We start from the raw sequence: 14171 nt of genomic DNA, 5'->3' as shown, positions 1-14171 counted from the left end.
CGCGGAAGCGGCTGCGCGGAAGCGGCTGCGCGGAAACGGCTGCGCGGAAACGGCTGCGCGGGAATGGCTGCGCGGGAACGGCTGCGCGGGAACGGCTGCGCGGGAACAGGTGCGCGGGAACAGGTGCGCGGGAACAGGTGCGCGGGAACAGCTGCGCGGGAACAGCTGCGCAGGAACAGCTGCGCAGGAACAGCTGCGCAGGAACAGGTGCGCAGGAACAGCTGCGCAGGAACAGCTGCGCAGGAACAGGTGCGCAGGAACAGGTGCGCAGAAACAGCTGCGCAGAAACAGCTGCGCAGAAACAGCGGCGCAGAAACAGCGGCGCAGAAACAGCGGCGCAGAAACACTCTATAGCCTCCGGTTACAGGAGCGTACCTCCATGTTCAATGTTTTTTGGGCAGTTGAACATGTAAAGTTGAATCCCGTACGCGCGTGGTAGGATCTCTAGACCACGCGCGCGTACGGAGTTCGTCACCCATGCTGTTGCAGTGAAGTCTCATCAGAAAATCAGAAACAGCTGCGCAGAAGCGGCTGCGCGGAAGCGGCTGCGCGGAAGCGGCTGCGCGGAAGCGGCTGCGCGGAAGCGGCTGCGCGGAAGCGGCTGCGCGGAAGCGGCTGCGCGGAAGCGGCTGCGCGGAAGCGGCTGCGCGGAAGCGGCTGCGCGGAAGCGGCTGCGCGGAAGCGGCTGCGCGGAAACGGCTGCGCAGAAACGGCTGCGCAGAAACGGCTGCGCAGAAACGGCTGCGCAGAAACGGCTGCGCAGAAACGGCTGCGCAGAAACGGCTGCGCAGAAACGGCTGCGCAGAAACGGCTGCGCAGAAACAGCTGCGCAGAAACAGCTGCGCAGAAACAGCTGCGCAGAAACAGCTGCGCAGAAACAGCTGCGCAGAAACAGCTGCGCAGAAGCAGCTGCGCAGAAGCAGCTGCGCAGAAACAGCTGCGCAGAAACAGCTGCGCAGAAACAGTGCGCAGAAACAGCTGCGCAGAAACAGCTGCGCAGAAACAGCTGCGCAGATACAGCTGCGCAGATACAGCTGCGCAGATACAGCTGCGCAGAAACAGCTGCGCAGATACAGCTGCGCAGAAACAGCTGCGCAGAAACAGCTGCGCAGAAACAGCTGCGCAGAAACAGCTGCGCAGAAACAGCTGCGCAGAAACAGCTGCGCAGGAACAGCTGCGCAGAAACAGCTGCGCAGAAACAGCTGCGCAGGAACAGCTGCGCAGGAACAGCTGCGCAGAAACAGCTGCGCAGAAACAGCTGCGCAGAAACAGCTGCGCAGGAACAGCTGCGCAGGAACAGCTGCGCAGGAACAGCTGCGCAGGAACAGCTGCGCAGAAACAGCTGCGCAGGAACAGCTGCGCAGGAACAGCTGCGCAGCAACAGCTGCGCAGAAACAGCTGCGCAGAAACAGCTGCGCAGAAACAGCTGCGCAGAAACAGCGGCGCAGAAACAGCGGCGCAGAAACAGCGGCGCAGAAACACTCTATAGCCTCCGGTTACAGGAGCGTACCTCCATGTTCAATGTTTTTTGGGCAGTTGAACATGTAAAGTTGAATCCCGTACGCACGTGGTAGGATCTCTAGACCACGCGCGCGTACGGAGTTCGTCACCCATGCTGTTGCAGTGAAGTCTCATCAGAAAATCAGAAACAGCTGCGCAGAAGCGGCTGCGCAGAAGCGGCTGCGCAGAAACGGCTTCGCAGAAACGGCTGCGCAGGAACGGCTGCGCATAAGCGGCTGCGCAGAAGCGGCTGCGCAGAAGCGGCTGCGCAGAAGCGGCTGCGCAGAAGCGGCTGCGCAGAAGCGGCTGCGCAGGAACGGCTGCGCAGGAACGGCTGCGCAGGAACGGCTGCGCAGGAACGGCTGCGCAGGAACGGCTGCGCAGGAACGGCTTCGCAGGAACGGCTTCGCAGGAACGGCTGCGCAGAAGCGGCTGCGCAGAAGCGGCTGCGCAGAAGCGGCTGCGCAGAAGCGGCTGCGCAGAAGCGGCTGCGCAGAAGCGGCTGCGCAGAAGCGGCTGCGCAGAAGCGATTGCGCAGAAGCGGCTGCGCAGAAGCGGCTGCGCAGAAGCGGCTGCGCAGAAGCGGCTGCGCAGAAGCGGCTGCGCAGAAGCGGCTGCGCAGAAGCGGCTGCGCAGAAGCGGCTGCGCAGAAGCGGCTGCGCAGAAACGGCTGCGCAGGAACGGCTGCGCAGAAACGTCTGCGCAGAAACGGCTGCGCAGAAACGGCTGCGCAGAAACGGCTGCGCAGAAACGGCTGCGCAGAAACGGCTGCGCAGAAACGGCTGCGCAGAAACGGCTGCGCAGAAACGGCTGCGCAGAAACGACTGCGCAGAAACAGCTGCGCAGAAGCGGCTGCGCAGAAGCGGCTGCGCAGAATCGGCTGCGCAGAAGCAGCTGCGCAGAAGCAGCTGCGCAGAAGCAGCTGCGCAGAAGCAGCTGCGCAGAAACAGCTGCGCAGAAACAGCTGCGCAGATACAGCTGCGCAGATACGGCTGCGCAGAAACGGCTGCGCAGAAACGGCTGCGCAGAAACGGCTGCGCTGATACGGCTGCGCAGAAGCGGCTGCGCAGAAGCGGCTGCGCAGAAGCGGCTCCGCAGAAACGGCTGCGCAGATACGGCTGCGCAGAAACGGCTGCGCAGAAACGGCTGCGCAGAAACGGCTGCGCAGAAACGGCTGCGCAGAAACGGCTGCGCAGAAACGGCTGCGCAGTAACGGCTGCGCAGAAACGGCTGCGCAGAAACGGCTGCGCAGAAACGTATGCGCAGAAACGGCTGCGCAGAAACGGCTGCGCAGAAACGGCTGCGCAGAAACGGCTGCGCAGAAACGGCTGCGCAGAAACGGCTGCGCAGAAACGGCTGCGCAGAAACGGCTGCGCAGAAACGGCTGCGCAGAAACGGCTGCGCAGAAACGGCTGCGCAGAAACGGCTGCGCAGAAACGGCTGCGCAGAAACGGCTGCGCAGAAACAGCTGCGCAGAAACAGCTGCGCAGAAACAGCTGCGCAGAAACAGCTGCGCAGAAGCAGCTGCGCAGAAGCAGCTGCGCAGAAACAGCTGCGCAGAAGCAGCTGCGCAGAAACAGCTGCGCAGAAACAGCTCCGCAGAAACAGCTGCGCAGAAACAGTGCGCAGAAACAGCTGCGCAGAAACAGCTGCGCAGAAACAGCTGCGCAGATACAGCTGCACAGATACAGCTGCGCAGATACAGCTGCGCAGAAACATTTGCGCAGAAACAGCTGCGCAGAAACAGCTGCGCAGATACAGCTGCGCAGATACAGCTGCGCAGAAACAGCTGCGCAGAAACAGCTGCGCAGAAACAGCTGCGCAGAAACAGCTGCGCAGGAACAGCTGCACAGAAACAGCTGCGCAGAAACAGCTGCGCAGAAACAGCTGCGCAGGAACAGCTGCGCAGGAACAGCTGCGCAGAAACAGGTGCGCAGGAACAGGTGCGCAGGAACAGCTGCGCAGGAACAGCTGCGCAGGAACAGGTGCGCAGGAACAGGTGCGCAGAAACAGCTGCGCAGAAACAGCTGCGCAGAAACAGCGGCGCAGAAACAGCGGCGCAGAAACAGCGGCGCAGAAACACTCTATAGCCTCCGGTTACAGGAGCGTACCTCCATGTTCAATGTTTTTTGGGCAGTTGAACATGTAAAGTTGAATCCCGTACGCGCGTGGTAGGATCTCTAGACCACGGGCGCGTACGGAGTTCGTCACCCATGCTGTTGCAGTGAAGTCTCATCAGAAAATCAGAAACAGCTGCGCGGAGATGGCTGCGCAGAAGCGGCTGCGCGGAAGCGGCTGCGCGGAAGCGGCTGCGCGGAAGCGGCTGCGCGGAAGCGGCTGCGCGGAAGCGGCTGCGCGGATGCGGCTGCGCGGAAACGGCTGCGCGGAAACGGCTGCGCGGAAACGGCTGCGCGGGAACGGCTGCGCGGGAACGGCTGCGCGGGAACGGCTGCGCGGGAACGGCTGCGCGGGAACAGGTGCGCGGGAACAGGTGCGCGGGAACAGGTGCGCGGGAACAGCTGCGCGGGAACAGCTGCGCAGGAACAGCTGCGCAGGAACAGCTGCGCAGGAACAGGTGCGCAGGAACAGCTGCGCAGGAACAGCTGCGCAGGAACAGGTGCGCAGGAACAGGTGCGCAGAAACAGCTGCGCAGAAACAGCTGCGCAGAAACAGCGGCGCAGAAACAGCGGCGCAGAAACAGCGGCGCAGAAACACTCTATAGCCTCCGGTTACAGGAGCGTACCTCCATGTTCAATGTTTTTTGGGCAGTTGAACATGTAAAGTTGAATCCCGTACGCGCGTGGTAGGATCTCTAGACCACGCGCGCGTACGGAGTTCGTCACCCATGCTGTTGCAGTGAAGTCTCATCAGAAAATCAGAAACAGCTGCGCAGAAGCGGCTGCGCGGAAGCGGCTGCGCGGAAGCGGCTGCGCGGAAGCGGCTGCGCGGGAGCGGCTGCGCGGGAGCGGCTGCGCGGAAGCGGCTGCGCGGAAGCGGCTGCGCGGAAGCGGCTGCGCGGAAGCGGCTGCGCGGAAGCGGCTGCGCGGAAACGGCTGCGCCGAAACGGCTGCGCAGAAACGGCTGCGCAGAAACGGCTGCGCAGAAACGGCTGCGCAGAAACGGCTGTGCAGAAACGGCTGCGCAGAAACGGCTGCGCAGAAACGGCTGCGCAGAAACGGCTGCGCAGAAACGGCTGCGCAGAAACGGCTGCGCAGAAACGGCTGCGCAGAAACGGCTGCGCAGAAACGGCTGCGCAGAAACAGCTGCGCAGAAACAGCTGCGCAGAAACAGCTGCGCAGAAACAGCTGCGCAGAAGCAGCTGCGCAGAAGCAGCTGCGCAGAAACAGCTGCGCAGAAACAGCTGCGCAGAAACAGTGCGCAGAAACAGCTGCGCAGAAACAGCTGCGCAGAAACAGCTGCGCAGATACAGCTGCGCAGATACAGCTGCGCAGAAACAGCTGCGCAGAAACAGCTGCGCAGAAACAGCTGCGCAGAAACAGCTGCGCAGAAACAGCTGCGCAGAAACAGCTGCGCAGAAACAGCTGCGCAGAAACAGCTGCGCAGAAACAGCTGCGCAGGAACAGCTGCGCAGAAACAGCTGCGCAGAAACAGCTGCGCAGGAACAGCTGCGCAGGAACAGCTGCGCAGAAACAGCTGCGCAGAAACAGCTGCGCAGAAACAGCTGCGCAGGAACAGCTGCGCAGGAACAGCTGTGCAGGAACAGCTGCGCAGGAACAGCTGCGCAGGAACAGCTGCGCAGGAACAGCTGCGCAGAAACAGCTGCGCAGAAACAGCTGCGCAGAAACAGCTGTGCAGAAACAGCTGCGCAGAAACAGATGCGCAGAAACAGCTGCGCAGAAACAGCTGCGCAGAAACAGCGGCGGACAAACAGCGGCGCAGAAACACTCTATAGCCTCCGGTTACAGGAGCGTACCTCCATGTTCAATGTTTTTTGGGCAGTTGAACATGTAAAGTTGAATCCCGTACGCGCGTGGTAGGATCTCTAGACCACGGGCGCGTACGGAGTTCGTCACCCATGCTGTTGCAGTGAAGTCTCATCAGAAAATCAGAAACAGCTGCGCGGAGACGGCTGCGCAGAAGCGGCTGCGCGGAAGCGGCTGCGCGGAAGCGGCTGCGCGGAAGCGGCTGCGCGGAAGCGGCTGCGCGGAAACGGCTGCGCGGAAACGGCTGCGCGGGAACGGCTGCGCGGGAACGGCTGCGCGGGAACGGCTGCGCGGGAACAGGTGCGCGGGAACAGGTGCGCGGGAACAGGTGCGCGGGAACAGCTGCGCAGGAACAGCTGCGCAGGAACAGGTGCGCAGGAACAGCTGCGCAGGAACAGCTGCGCAGGAACAGGTGCGCAGGAACAGGTGCGCAGAAACAGCTGCGCAGAAACAGCTGCGCAGAAACAGCGGCGCAGAAACAGCGGCGCAGAAACAGCGGCGCAGAAACACTCTATAGCCTCCGGTTACAGGAGCGTACCTCCATGTTCAATGTTTTTTGGGCAGTTGAACATGTAAAGTTGAATCCCGTACGCGCGTGGTAGGATCTCTAGACCACGCGCGCGTACGGAGTTCGTCACCCATGCTGTTGCAGTGAAGTCTCATCAGAAAATCAGAAACAGCTGCGCAGAAGCGGCTGCGCGGAAGCGGCTGCGCGGAAGCGGCTGCGCGGAAGCGGCTGCGCGGAAGCGGCTGCGCGGAAGCGGCTGCGCGGAAGCGGCTGCGCGGAAGCGGCTGCGCGGAAGCGGCTGCGCGGAAGCGGCTGCGCGGAAGCGGCTGCGCGGAAGCGGCTGCGCGGAAACGGCTGCGCAGAAACGGCTGCGCAGAAACGGCTGCGCAGAAACGGCTGCGCAGAAACGGCTGCGCAGAAACGGCTGCGCAGAAACGGCTGCGCAGAAACGGCTGCGCAGAAACGGCTGCGCAGAAACGGCTGCGCAGAAACGGCTGCGCAGAAACAGCTGCGCAGAAACAGCTGCGCAGAAACAGCTGCGCAGAAACAGCTGCGCAGAAACAGCTGCGCAGAAGCAGCTGCGCAGAAGCAGCTGCGCAGAAACAGCTGCGCAGAAACAGTGCGCAGAAACAGCTGCGCAGAAACAGCTGCGCAGAAACAGCTGCGCAGAAACAGCTGCGCAGATACAGCTGCGCAGATACAGCTGCGCAGATACAGCTGCGCAGAAACAGCTGCGCAGATACAGCTGCGCAGAAACAGCTGCGCAGAAACAGCTGCGCAGAAACAGCTGCGCAGAAACAGCTGCGCAGAAACAGCTGCGCAGAAACAGCTGCGCAGGAACAGCTGCGCAGAAACAGCTGCGCAGAAACAGCTGCGCAGGAACAGCTGCGCAGGAACAGCTGCGCAGAAACAGCTGCGCGAAACAGCTGCGCAGAAACAGCTGCGCAGGAACAGCTGCGCAGGAACAGCTGCGCAGGAACGGCTGCGCAGGAACGGCTGCGCAGGAACGGCTGCGCAGGAACGGCTGCGCAGGAACGGCTGCGCAGGAACGGCTGCGCAGGAACGGCTTCGCAGGAACGGCTTCGCAGGAACGGCTGCGCAGAAGCGGCTGCGCAGAAGCGGCTGCGCAGAAGCGGCTGCGCAGAAGCGGCTGCGCAGAAGCGGCTGCGCAGAAGCGGCTGCGCAGAAGCGGCTGCGCAGAAGCGGCTGCGCAGAAGCGGCTGCGCAGAAGCGGCTGCGCAGAAGCGGCTGCGCAGAAGCGGCTGCGCAGAAGCGGCTGCGCAGAAGCGGCTGCGCAGAAGCGGCTGCGCAGAAACGGCTGCGCAGGAACGTCTGCGCAGAAACGGCTGCGCAGAAACGGCTGCGCAGAAACGGCTGCGCAGAAACGGCTGCGCAGAAACGGCTGCGCAGAAACGGCTGCGCAGAAACGGCTGCGCAGAAACGGCTGCGCAGAAACGGCTGCGCAGAAACGGCTGCGCAGAAACGGCTGCGCAGAAACGACTGCGCAGAAACAGCTGCGCAGAAGCGGCTGCGCAGAAGCGGCTGCGCAGAATCAGCTGCGCAGAAGCAGCTGCGCAGAAGCAGCTGCGCAGAAGCAGCTGCGCAGAAGCAGCTGCGCAGAAACGGCTGCGCAGAAACGGCTGCGCAGATACGGCTGCGCAGATACGGCTGCGCAGAAACGGCTGCGCAGAAACGGCTGCGCAGAAACGGCTGCGCTGATACGGCTGCGCAGAAGCGGCTGCGCAGAAGCGGCTGCGCAGAAGCGGCTCCGCAGAAACGGCTGCGCAGATACGGCTGCGCAGAAACGGCTGCGCAGAAACGGCTGCGCAGAAACGGCTGCGCAGAAACGGCTGCGCAGAAACGGCTGCGCAGTAACGGCTGCGCAGAAACGGCTGCGCAGAAACGGCTGCGCAGAAACGTATGCGCAGAAACGGCTGCGCAGAAACGGCTGCGCAGAAACGGCTGCGCAGAAACGGCTGCGCAGAAACGGCTGCGCAGAAACGGCTGCGCAGAAACGGCTGCGCAGAAACGGCTGCGCAGAAACGGCTGCGCAGAAACGGCTGCGCAGAAACGGCTGCGCAGAAACGGCTGCGCAGAAACGGCTGCGCAGAAACGGCTGCGCAGAAACAGCTGCGCAGAAACAGCTGCGCAGAAACAGCTGCGCAGAAACAGCTGCGCAGAAACAGCTGCGCAGAAACAGCTGCGCAGAAGCAGCTGCGCAGAAGCAGCTGCGCAGAAACAGCTGCGCAGAAGCAGCTGCGCAGAAACAGCTGCGCAGAAACAGCTGCGCAGAAACAGCTGCGCAGAAACAGTGCGCAGAAACAGCTGCGCAGAAACAGCTGCGCAGAAACAGCTGCGCAGATACAGCTGCGCAGATACAGCTGCGCAGATACAGCTGCGCAGAAACAGCTGCGCAGAAACAGCTGCGCAGAAACAGCTGCGCAGAAACAGCTGCGCCGAAACAGCTGCGCCGAAACAGCTGCGCCGAAACAGCTGCGCCGAAACAGCTGCGCCGAAACAGCTGCGCCGAAACTGCTGCGCCGAAACTGCTGCGCCGAAACTGCTGCGCCGAAACTGCTGCGCCGAAACTGCTGCGCCGAAACTGCTGCGCCGAAACTGCTGCGCCGAAACTGCTGCGCCGAAACTGCTGCGCCGAAACTGCTGCGCCGAAACTGCTGCGCCGAAACTGCTGCGCCGAAACTGCTGCGCCGAAACAGCTGCGCCGAAACAGCTGCGCCGAAACAGCTGCGCCGAAACTGCTGCGCCGAAACAGCTGCGCCGAAACAGCTGCGCCGAAACAGCTGCGCCGAAACAGCTGCGCCGAAACAGCTGCTGCCGAAACAGCTGCGCCGAAACAGCTGCGCCGAAACAGCTGCGCCGAAACAGCTGCGCCGAAACAGCTGCGCCGAAACAGCTGCGCAGAAACAGCTAGGCATAAGCAGCTGCGCAGAAACAGCTGCGCAGAAACAGATGCGCAGAAACAGCTGCGCAGAAACAGCTGCGCAGAAACAGCTGCGCAGAAACAGCTGCGCAGAAACAGCTGCGCAGAGACCGCTGCGCAGAGACAGCTGCGCAGAGACCGCTGCGCAGAGACAGCTGCGCAGAGACAGCTGCGCAGAGACAGCTGCGCAGAGACAGCTGCGCAGAGACAGCTGCGCAGAAACAGCTGCGCAGAAACAGCTGCGCAGAAACAGCTGCGCAGAAACAGCTGCGCAGAAACAGCTGCTCAGAAACAGCTGCGCAGAAACAGCTGCGCAGAAACAGCTGCGCAGAGACAGCTGCGCAGAAACAGCTGCGCAGAAACAGCTGCGCAGAAACAGCTGCGCAGAAACAGCGGCGCAGAAACAGCGGCGCAGAAACACTCTATAGCCTCCGGTTACAGGAGCGTACCTCCATGTTCAATGTTTTTTGGGCAGTTGAACATGTAAAGTTGAATCCCGTACGCGCGTGGTAGGATCTCTAGACCACGCGCGCGTACGGAGTTCGTCACCCATGCTGTTGCAGTGAAGTCTCATCAGAAAATCAGAAACAGCTGCGCGGAGACGGCTGCGCGGAAGCGGCTGCGCGGAAGCGGCTGCGCAGAAGCGGCTGCGCAGAAGCGGCTGCGCAGAAACGGCTGCCCAGAAGCGGCTGCGCTGAAGCGGCTGCGCAGAAGCGGCTGCGCAGAAGCGGCTGCGCAGAAGCGGCTGCGCAGAAGCGGCTGCGCAGAAGCGGCTGCGCAGAAGCGGCTGCGCAGAAGCGGCTGCGCAGAAGCGGCTGCGCAGAAGCGGCTGCGCAGAAGCGGCTGCGCAGAAGCGGCTGCGCAGATGCGGCTGCGCAGAAGCGGCTGCGCAGTAGCGGCTGCGCAGAAACGGCTGCGCAGAAACGGCTGCGCAGAAGCGGCTGCGCAGAAACGGCTGCGCAGAAGCGGCTGCGCAGAAGCGGCTGCGCAGAAGCGGCTGCGCAGAAGCGGCTGCGCAGAAGCGTCTGCGCAGAAACGGCTGCGCAGAAGCGGCTGCGCAGAAGCGGCTGCGCAGAAGCGGCTGCGCAGAAGCGGCTGCGCAGAAGCGGCTGCGCAGAAACGGCTGCGCAGAAACGGCTGCGCAGAAACGGCTGCGCAGATACGGCTGCGCAGAAACGGCAGCGCAGAAACGGCAGCGCAGAAACGGCTGCGCAGATACGGCTGCGCAGAAACGGCTGCGCAGAAACGGCTGCGCAGAAACGGCTGCGCAGAAACGGCTGCGCAGAAACGGCTGCGCAGAAACGGCTGCGCAGGAACGGCTGCGCAGGAACGGCTGCGCAGGAACGGCTGCGCAGGAACGGCTGCGCAGGAACGGCTGCGCAGGAACGGCTGCGCAGAAGCGGCTGCGCAGAAGCGGCTGCGCAGAAGCGGCTGCGCAGAAGCGGCTGCGCAGAAGCGGCTGCGCAGAAGCGGCTGCGCAGAAGCGGCTGCGCAGAAGCGGCTGCGCAGAAGCGGCTGCGCAGAAGCGGCTGCGCAGAAGCGGCTGCGCAGAAGCGGCTGCGCAGAAGCAGCTGCGCAGAAGCAGCTGCGCAGAAACAGCTGCGCAGAAACAGCTGCGCAGAAACAGCTGCGCAGATACAGCTGCGCAGATACGGCTGCGCAGATACGGCTGCGCAGAAACGGCTGCGCAGAAACGGCTGTGCAGAAACGGCTGCGCGGAAACGGCTGCGCGGAAACGGCTGCGCAGAAACGGCTGCGCAGAAACGGCTGCGCAGAAGCGGCTGCGCAGAAACGGCTGCGCAGATACGGCTGCGCAGAAACGGCTGCGCAGAAACGGCTGCGCAGAAACGGCTGCGCAGAAACGGCTGCGCAGAAACGGCTGCGCAGAAACGGCTGCGCAGAAACGGCTGCGCAGAAACAGCTGCGCAGAAACAGCTGCGCAGAAACAGCTGCGCAGAAACAGCTGCGCAGAAACAGCTGCGCAGAAACAGCTGCGCAGAAGCAGCTGCGCAGAAACAGCTGCGCAGAAACAGCTGCGCAGAAACAGCTGCGCAGAAACAGCTGCGCAGAATCAGCTGCGCAGAAACAGCTGCGCAGAATCAGCTGCGCAGGATCAGCTGCGCAGAAACAGCTGCGCAGGAACAGCTGCGCAGAAACAGCTGCGCAGGAACAGCTGCGCAGGAACAGCTGCGCAGGAACAGCTGCGCAGGAACAGCTGCGCAGGAACAGCTGCGCAGGAACAGCTGCGCAGGAACAGCTGCGCAGGAACAGCTGCGCAGGAACAGCTGCGCAGGAACAGCTGCGCAGAAACAGCTGCGCAGAAACAGCTGCGCAGGAACAGCTGCGCAGGAACAGCTGTGCGGAAACAGCTGCGCCGAAACAGCTGCGCGGAAACAGCTGCGCGGAAACAGCTGCGCGGAAACAGCTGCGCGGAAACAGCTGCGCGGAAACAGCTGCGCGGAAACAGCTGCGCAGAAACAGCTGCGCAGAAACAGCTGCGCAGAAACAGCTGCGCAGAAACAGCGGCGCAGAAACAGCGGCGCAGAAACACTCTATAGCCTCCAGTTACAGGAGCGTAGCTCCATGTTCAATGTTTTTTGGGCAGTTGAACATGTAAAGTTGAATCCCGTACGCGCGTGGTAGGATCTCTAGACCACGCGCGCGTACGGAGTTCGTCACCCATGCTGTTGCAGTGAAGTCTCATCAGAAAATCAGAAACGGCTGCGCAGAAACGGCTGCGCAGAAACGGCTGCGCAGAAACGGCTGCGCAGAAACGGCTGCGCAGAAACGGCTGCGCAGAAACAGCTGCGCAGAAACAGCTGCGCAGAAACAGCTGCGCAGAAGCAGCTGCGCAGAAACAGCTGCGCAGAAACAGCTGCGCAGAATCAGCTGCGCAGAAACAGCTGCGCAGAATCAGCTGCGCAGGATCAGCTGCGCAGAAACAGCTGCGCAGGAACAGCTGCGCAGAAACACCTGCGCAGGAACAGCTGCGCAGGAACAGCTGCGCAGGAACAGCTGCGCAGGAACAGCTGCGCAGGAACAGCTGCGCAGGAACAGCTGCGCAGGAACAGCTGCGCAGGAACAGCTGCGCAGGAACAGCTGCGCAGGAACAGCTGCGCAGAAACAGCTGCGCAGAAACAGCTGCGCAGGAACAGCTGCGCAGGAACAGCTGTGCGGAAACAGCTGCGCCGAAACAGCTGCGCGGAAACAGCTGCGCGGAAACAGCTGCGCGGAAACAGCTGCGCGGAAACAGCTGCGCGGAAACAGCTGCGCGGAAACAGCTGCGCGGAAACAGCTGCGCAGAAACAGCTGCGCAGAAACAGCTGCGCAGAAACAGCTGCGCAGAAACAGCGGCGCAGAAACAGCGGCGCAGAAACACTCTATAGCCTCCGGTTACAGGAGCGTACCTCCATGTTCAATGTTTTTTGGGCAGTTGAACATGTAAAGTTGAATCCCGTACGCGCGTGGTAGGATCTCTAGACCACGCGCGCGTACGGAGTTCGTCACCCATGCTGTTGCAGTGAAGTCTCATCAGAAAATCAGAAACGGCTGCGCAGAAGCGGCTGCGCAGAAGCGGCTGCGCAGAAGCGGCTGCGCAGAAGCGGCTGCGCAGAAGCGGCTGCGCAGAAACGGCTGCGCAGGAACGGCTGCGCAGGAACGGCTGCGCAGGAACGGCTGCGCAGGAACGGCTGCGCAGGAAAGGCTGCGCAGAAGCGGCTGCGCAGAAGCGGCTGCGCAGAAGCGGCTGCGCAGAAGCGGCTGCGCAGAAGCGGCTGCGCAGAAGCGGCTGCGCAGAAGCGGCTGCGCAGAAGCGGCTGCGCAGAAGCGGCTGCGCAGTAGCGGCTGCGCAGTAGCGGCTGCGCAGAAGCGGCTGCGCAAAAGCGGCTGCGCAGAAGCGGCTGCGCAGAAACGGCTGCGCAGATACGGCTGCGCAGAAACGGCTGCGCAGAAACGGCTGCGCAGAAACGGCTGCGCAGAAACGGCTGCGCAGAAACGGCTGCGCAGAAACGGCTGCGCAGAAACGGCTGCGCAGAAACGGCTGCGCAGAAACGGCTGCGCAGAAGCGGCTGCGCAGAAGCAGCTGCGCAGAAGCAGCTGCGCAGAAGCAGCTGCGCAGAAGCAGCTGCGCAGAAACAGCTGCGCAGATACAGCTGCGCAGAAACAGCTGCGCAGAAACAGCTGCGCAGAAACAGCTGCGCAGATACAGCTGCGCAGATACAGCTGCGCAGAAACGGCTGCGCAGAAGCGGCTGCGCAGAAGCGGCTGCGCAGAAGCGGCTGCGCAGAAGCGGCTGCGCAGAAGCGGCTGCGCAGAAGCGGCTGCGCAGAAGCGGCTGCGCAGAAGCGACTGCGCAGAAGCGGCTGCGCAGAAGCGGCTGCGCAGAAGCGGCTGCGCAGAAGCGGCTGCGCAGAAGCGGCTGCGCAGAAACGGCTGCGCAGATACGGCTGCGCAGAAACGGCTGCGCAGAAACGGCTGCGCAGAAACGGCTGCGCTGAAACGGCTGCGCAGAAACGGCTGCGCAGAAACGGCTGCGCAGAAACGGCTGCGCAGAAACGGCTGCGCAGAAACGGCTGCGCAGAAACGGCTGCGCAGTAACGGCTGCGCAGATACGGCTGCGCAGTAACGGCTGCGCAGAAACGGCTGCGCAGAAACGGCTGCGCAGAAACGGCTGCGCAGAAACGGCTGCGCAGAAACGGCTGCGCAGAAACGGCTGCGCAGAAACGGCTGCGCAGAAACGGCTGCGCAGAAACGGCTGCGCAGAAACGGCTGCGCAGAAACGGCTGCGCAGAAACGGCTGCGCAGAAACAGCTGCGCAGAAACAGCTGCGCAGAAACAGCTGCGCAGAAACAGCTGCGCAGAAACAGCTGCGCAGGAACAGCTGCGCAGAAACAGCTGCGCAGAAACAGCTGCGCAGAAACAGTGCGCAGAAACAGCTGCGCAGAAACAGCTGCGCAGAAACAGCTGAGCAGGAACAGCTGCGCAGAAACAGCTGCGCAGAAACAGCTGCGCAGAATCAGCTGCGCAGAATCAGCTGCGCAGAAACAGCTGCGCAGAAACAGCTGCGCAGGAACAGCTGCGCAGGAACAGCTGCGCAGAAACAGCTGCGCAGGAACAGCTGCGCAGGAACAGCTGCGCAGGAACAGCTGCGCGGGAACAGCTGCGCGGGAACAGCTGCGCGGAAACAGCTGCACGGAAACAGCTGCGCGGAAACAGCTGCGCGGAAACAGCTGCGCGGAAACAGCTGCACGGAAACAGCTGCGCGGAAACAGCTGCGCAG

The 14171-nt window shown here is 62.8% G+C and overlaps 1 protein-coding gene across 1 annotated transcript; it reads left to right on the top strand.

Moving 5' to 3' along the window:
- The first annotated feature begins 63 nt into the window (after positions 1-63).
- On the top strand, positions 64-3675 carry LOC126232306 (trichohyalin-like). Its single transcript, XM_049942589.1, has 3 exons — positions 64-263; positions 440-1559; positions 1675-3675. The coding sequence occupies exons 1-3, from the start codon at positions 64-66 to the stop codon at positions 3673-3675; spliced, it is 3321 nt and encodes a 1106-aa protein (XP_049798546.1).
- Positions 3676-14171: the final 10496 nt, after the last annotated feature.

This window comes from Schistocerca nitens, unplaced genomic scaffold, assembly GCF_023898315.1.
Source record: "Schistocerca nitens isolate TAMUIC-IGC-003100 unplaced genomic scaffold, iqSchNite1.1 HiC_scaffold_468, whole genome shotgun sequence".
NCBI lineage: Eukaryota > Metazoa > Arthropoda > Insecta > Orthoptera > Acrididae > Schistocerca > Schistocerca nitens.
This window is presented reverse-complemented; position numbering and strand designations above follow the sequence as displayed.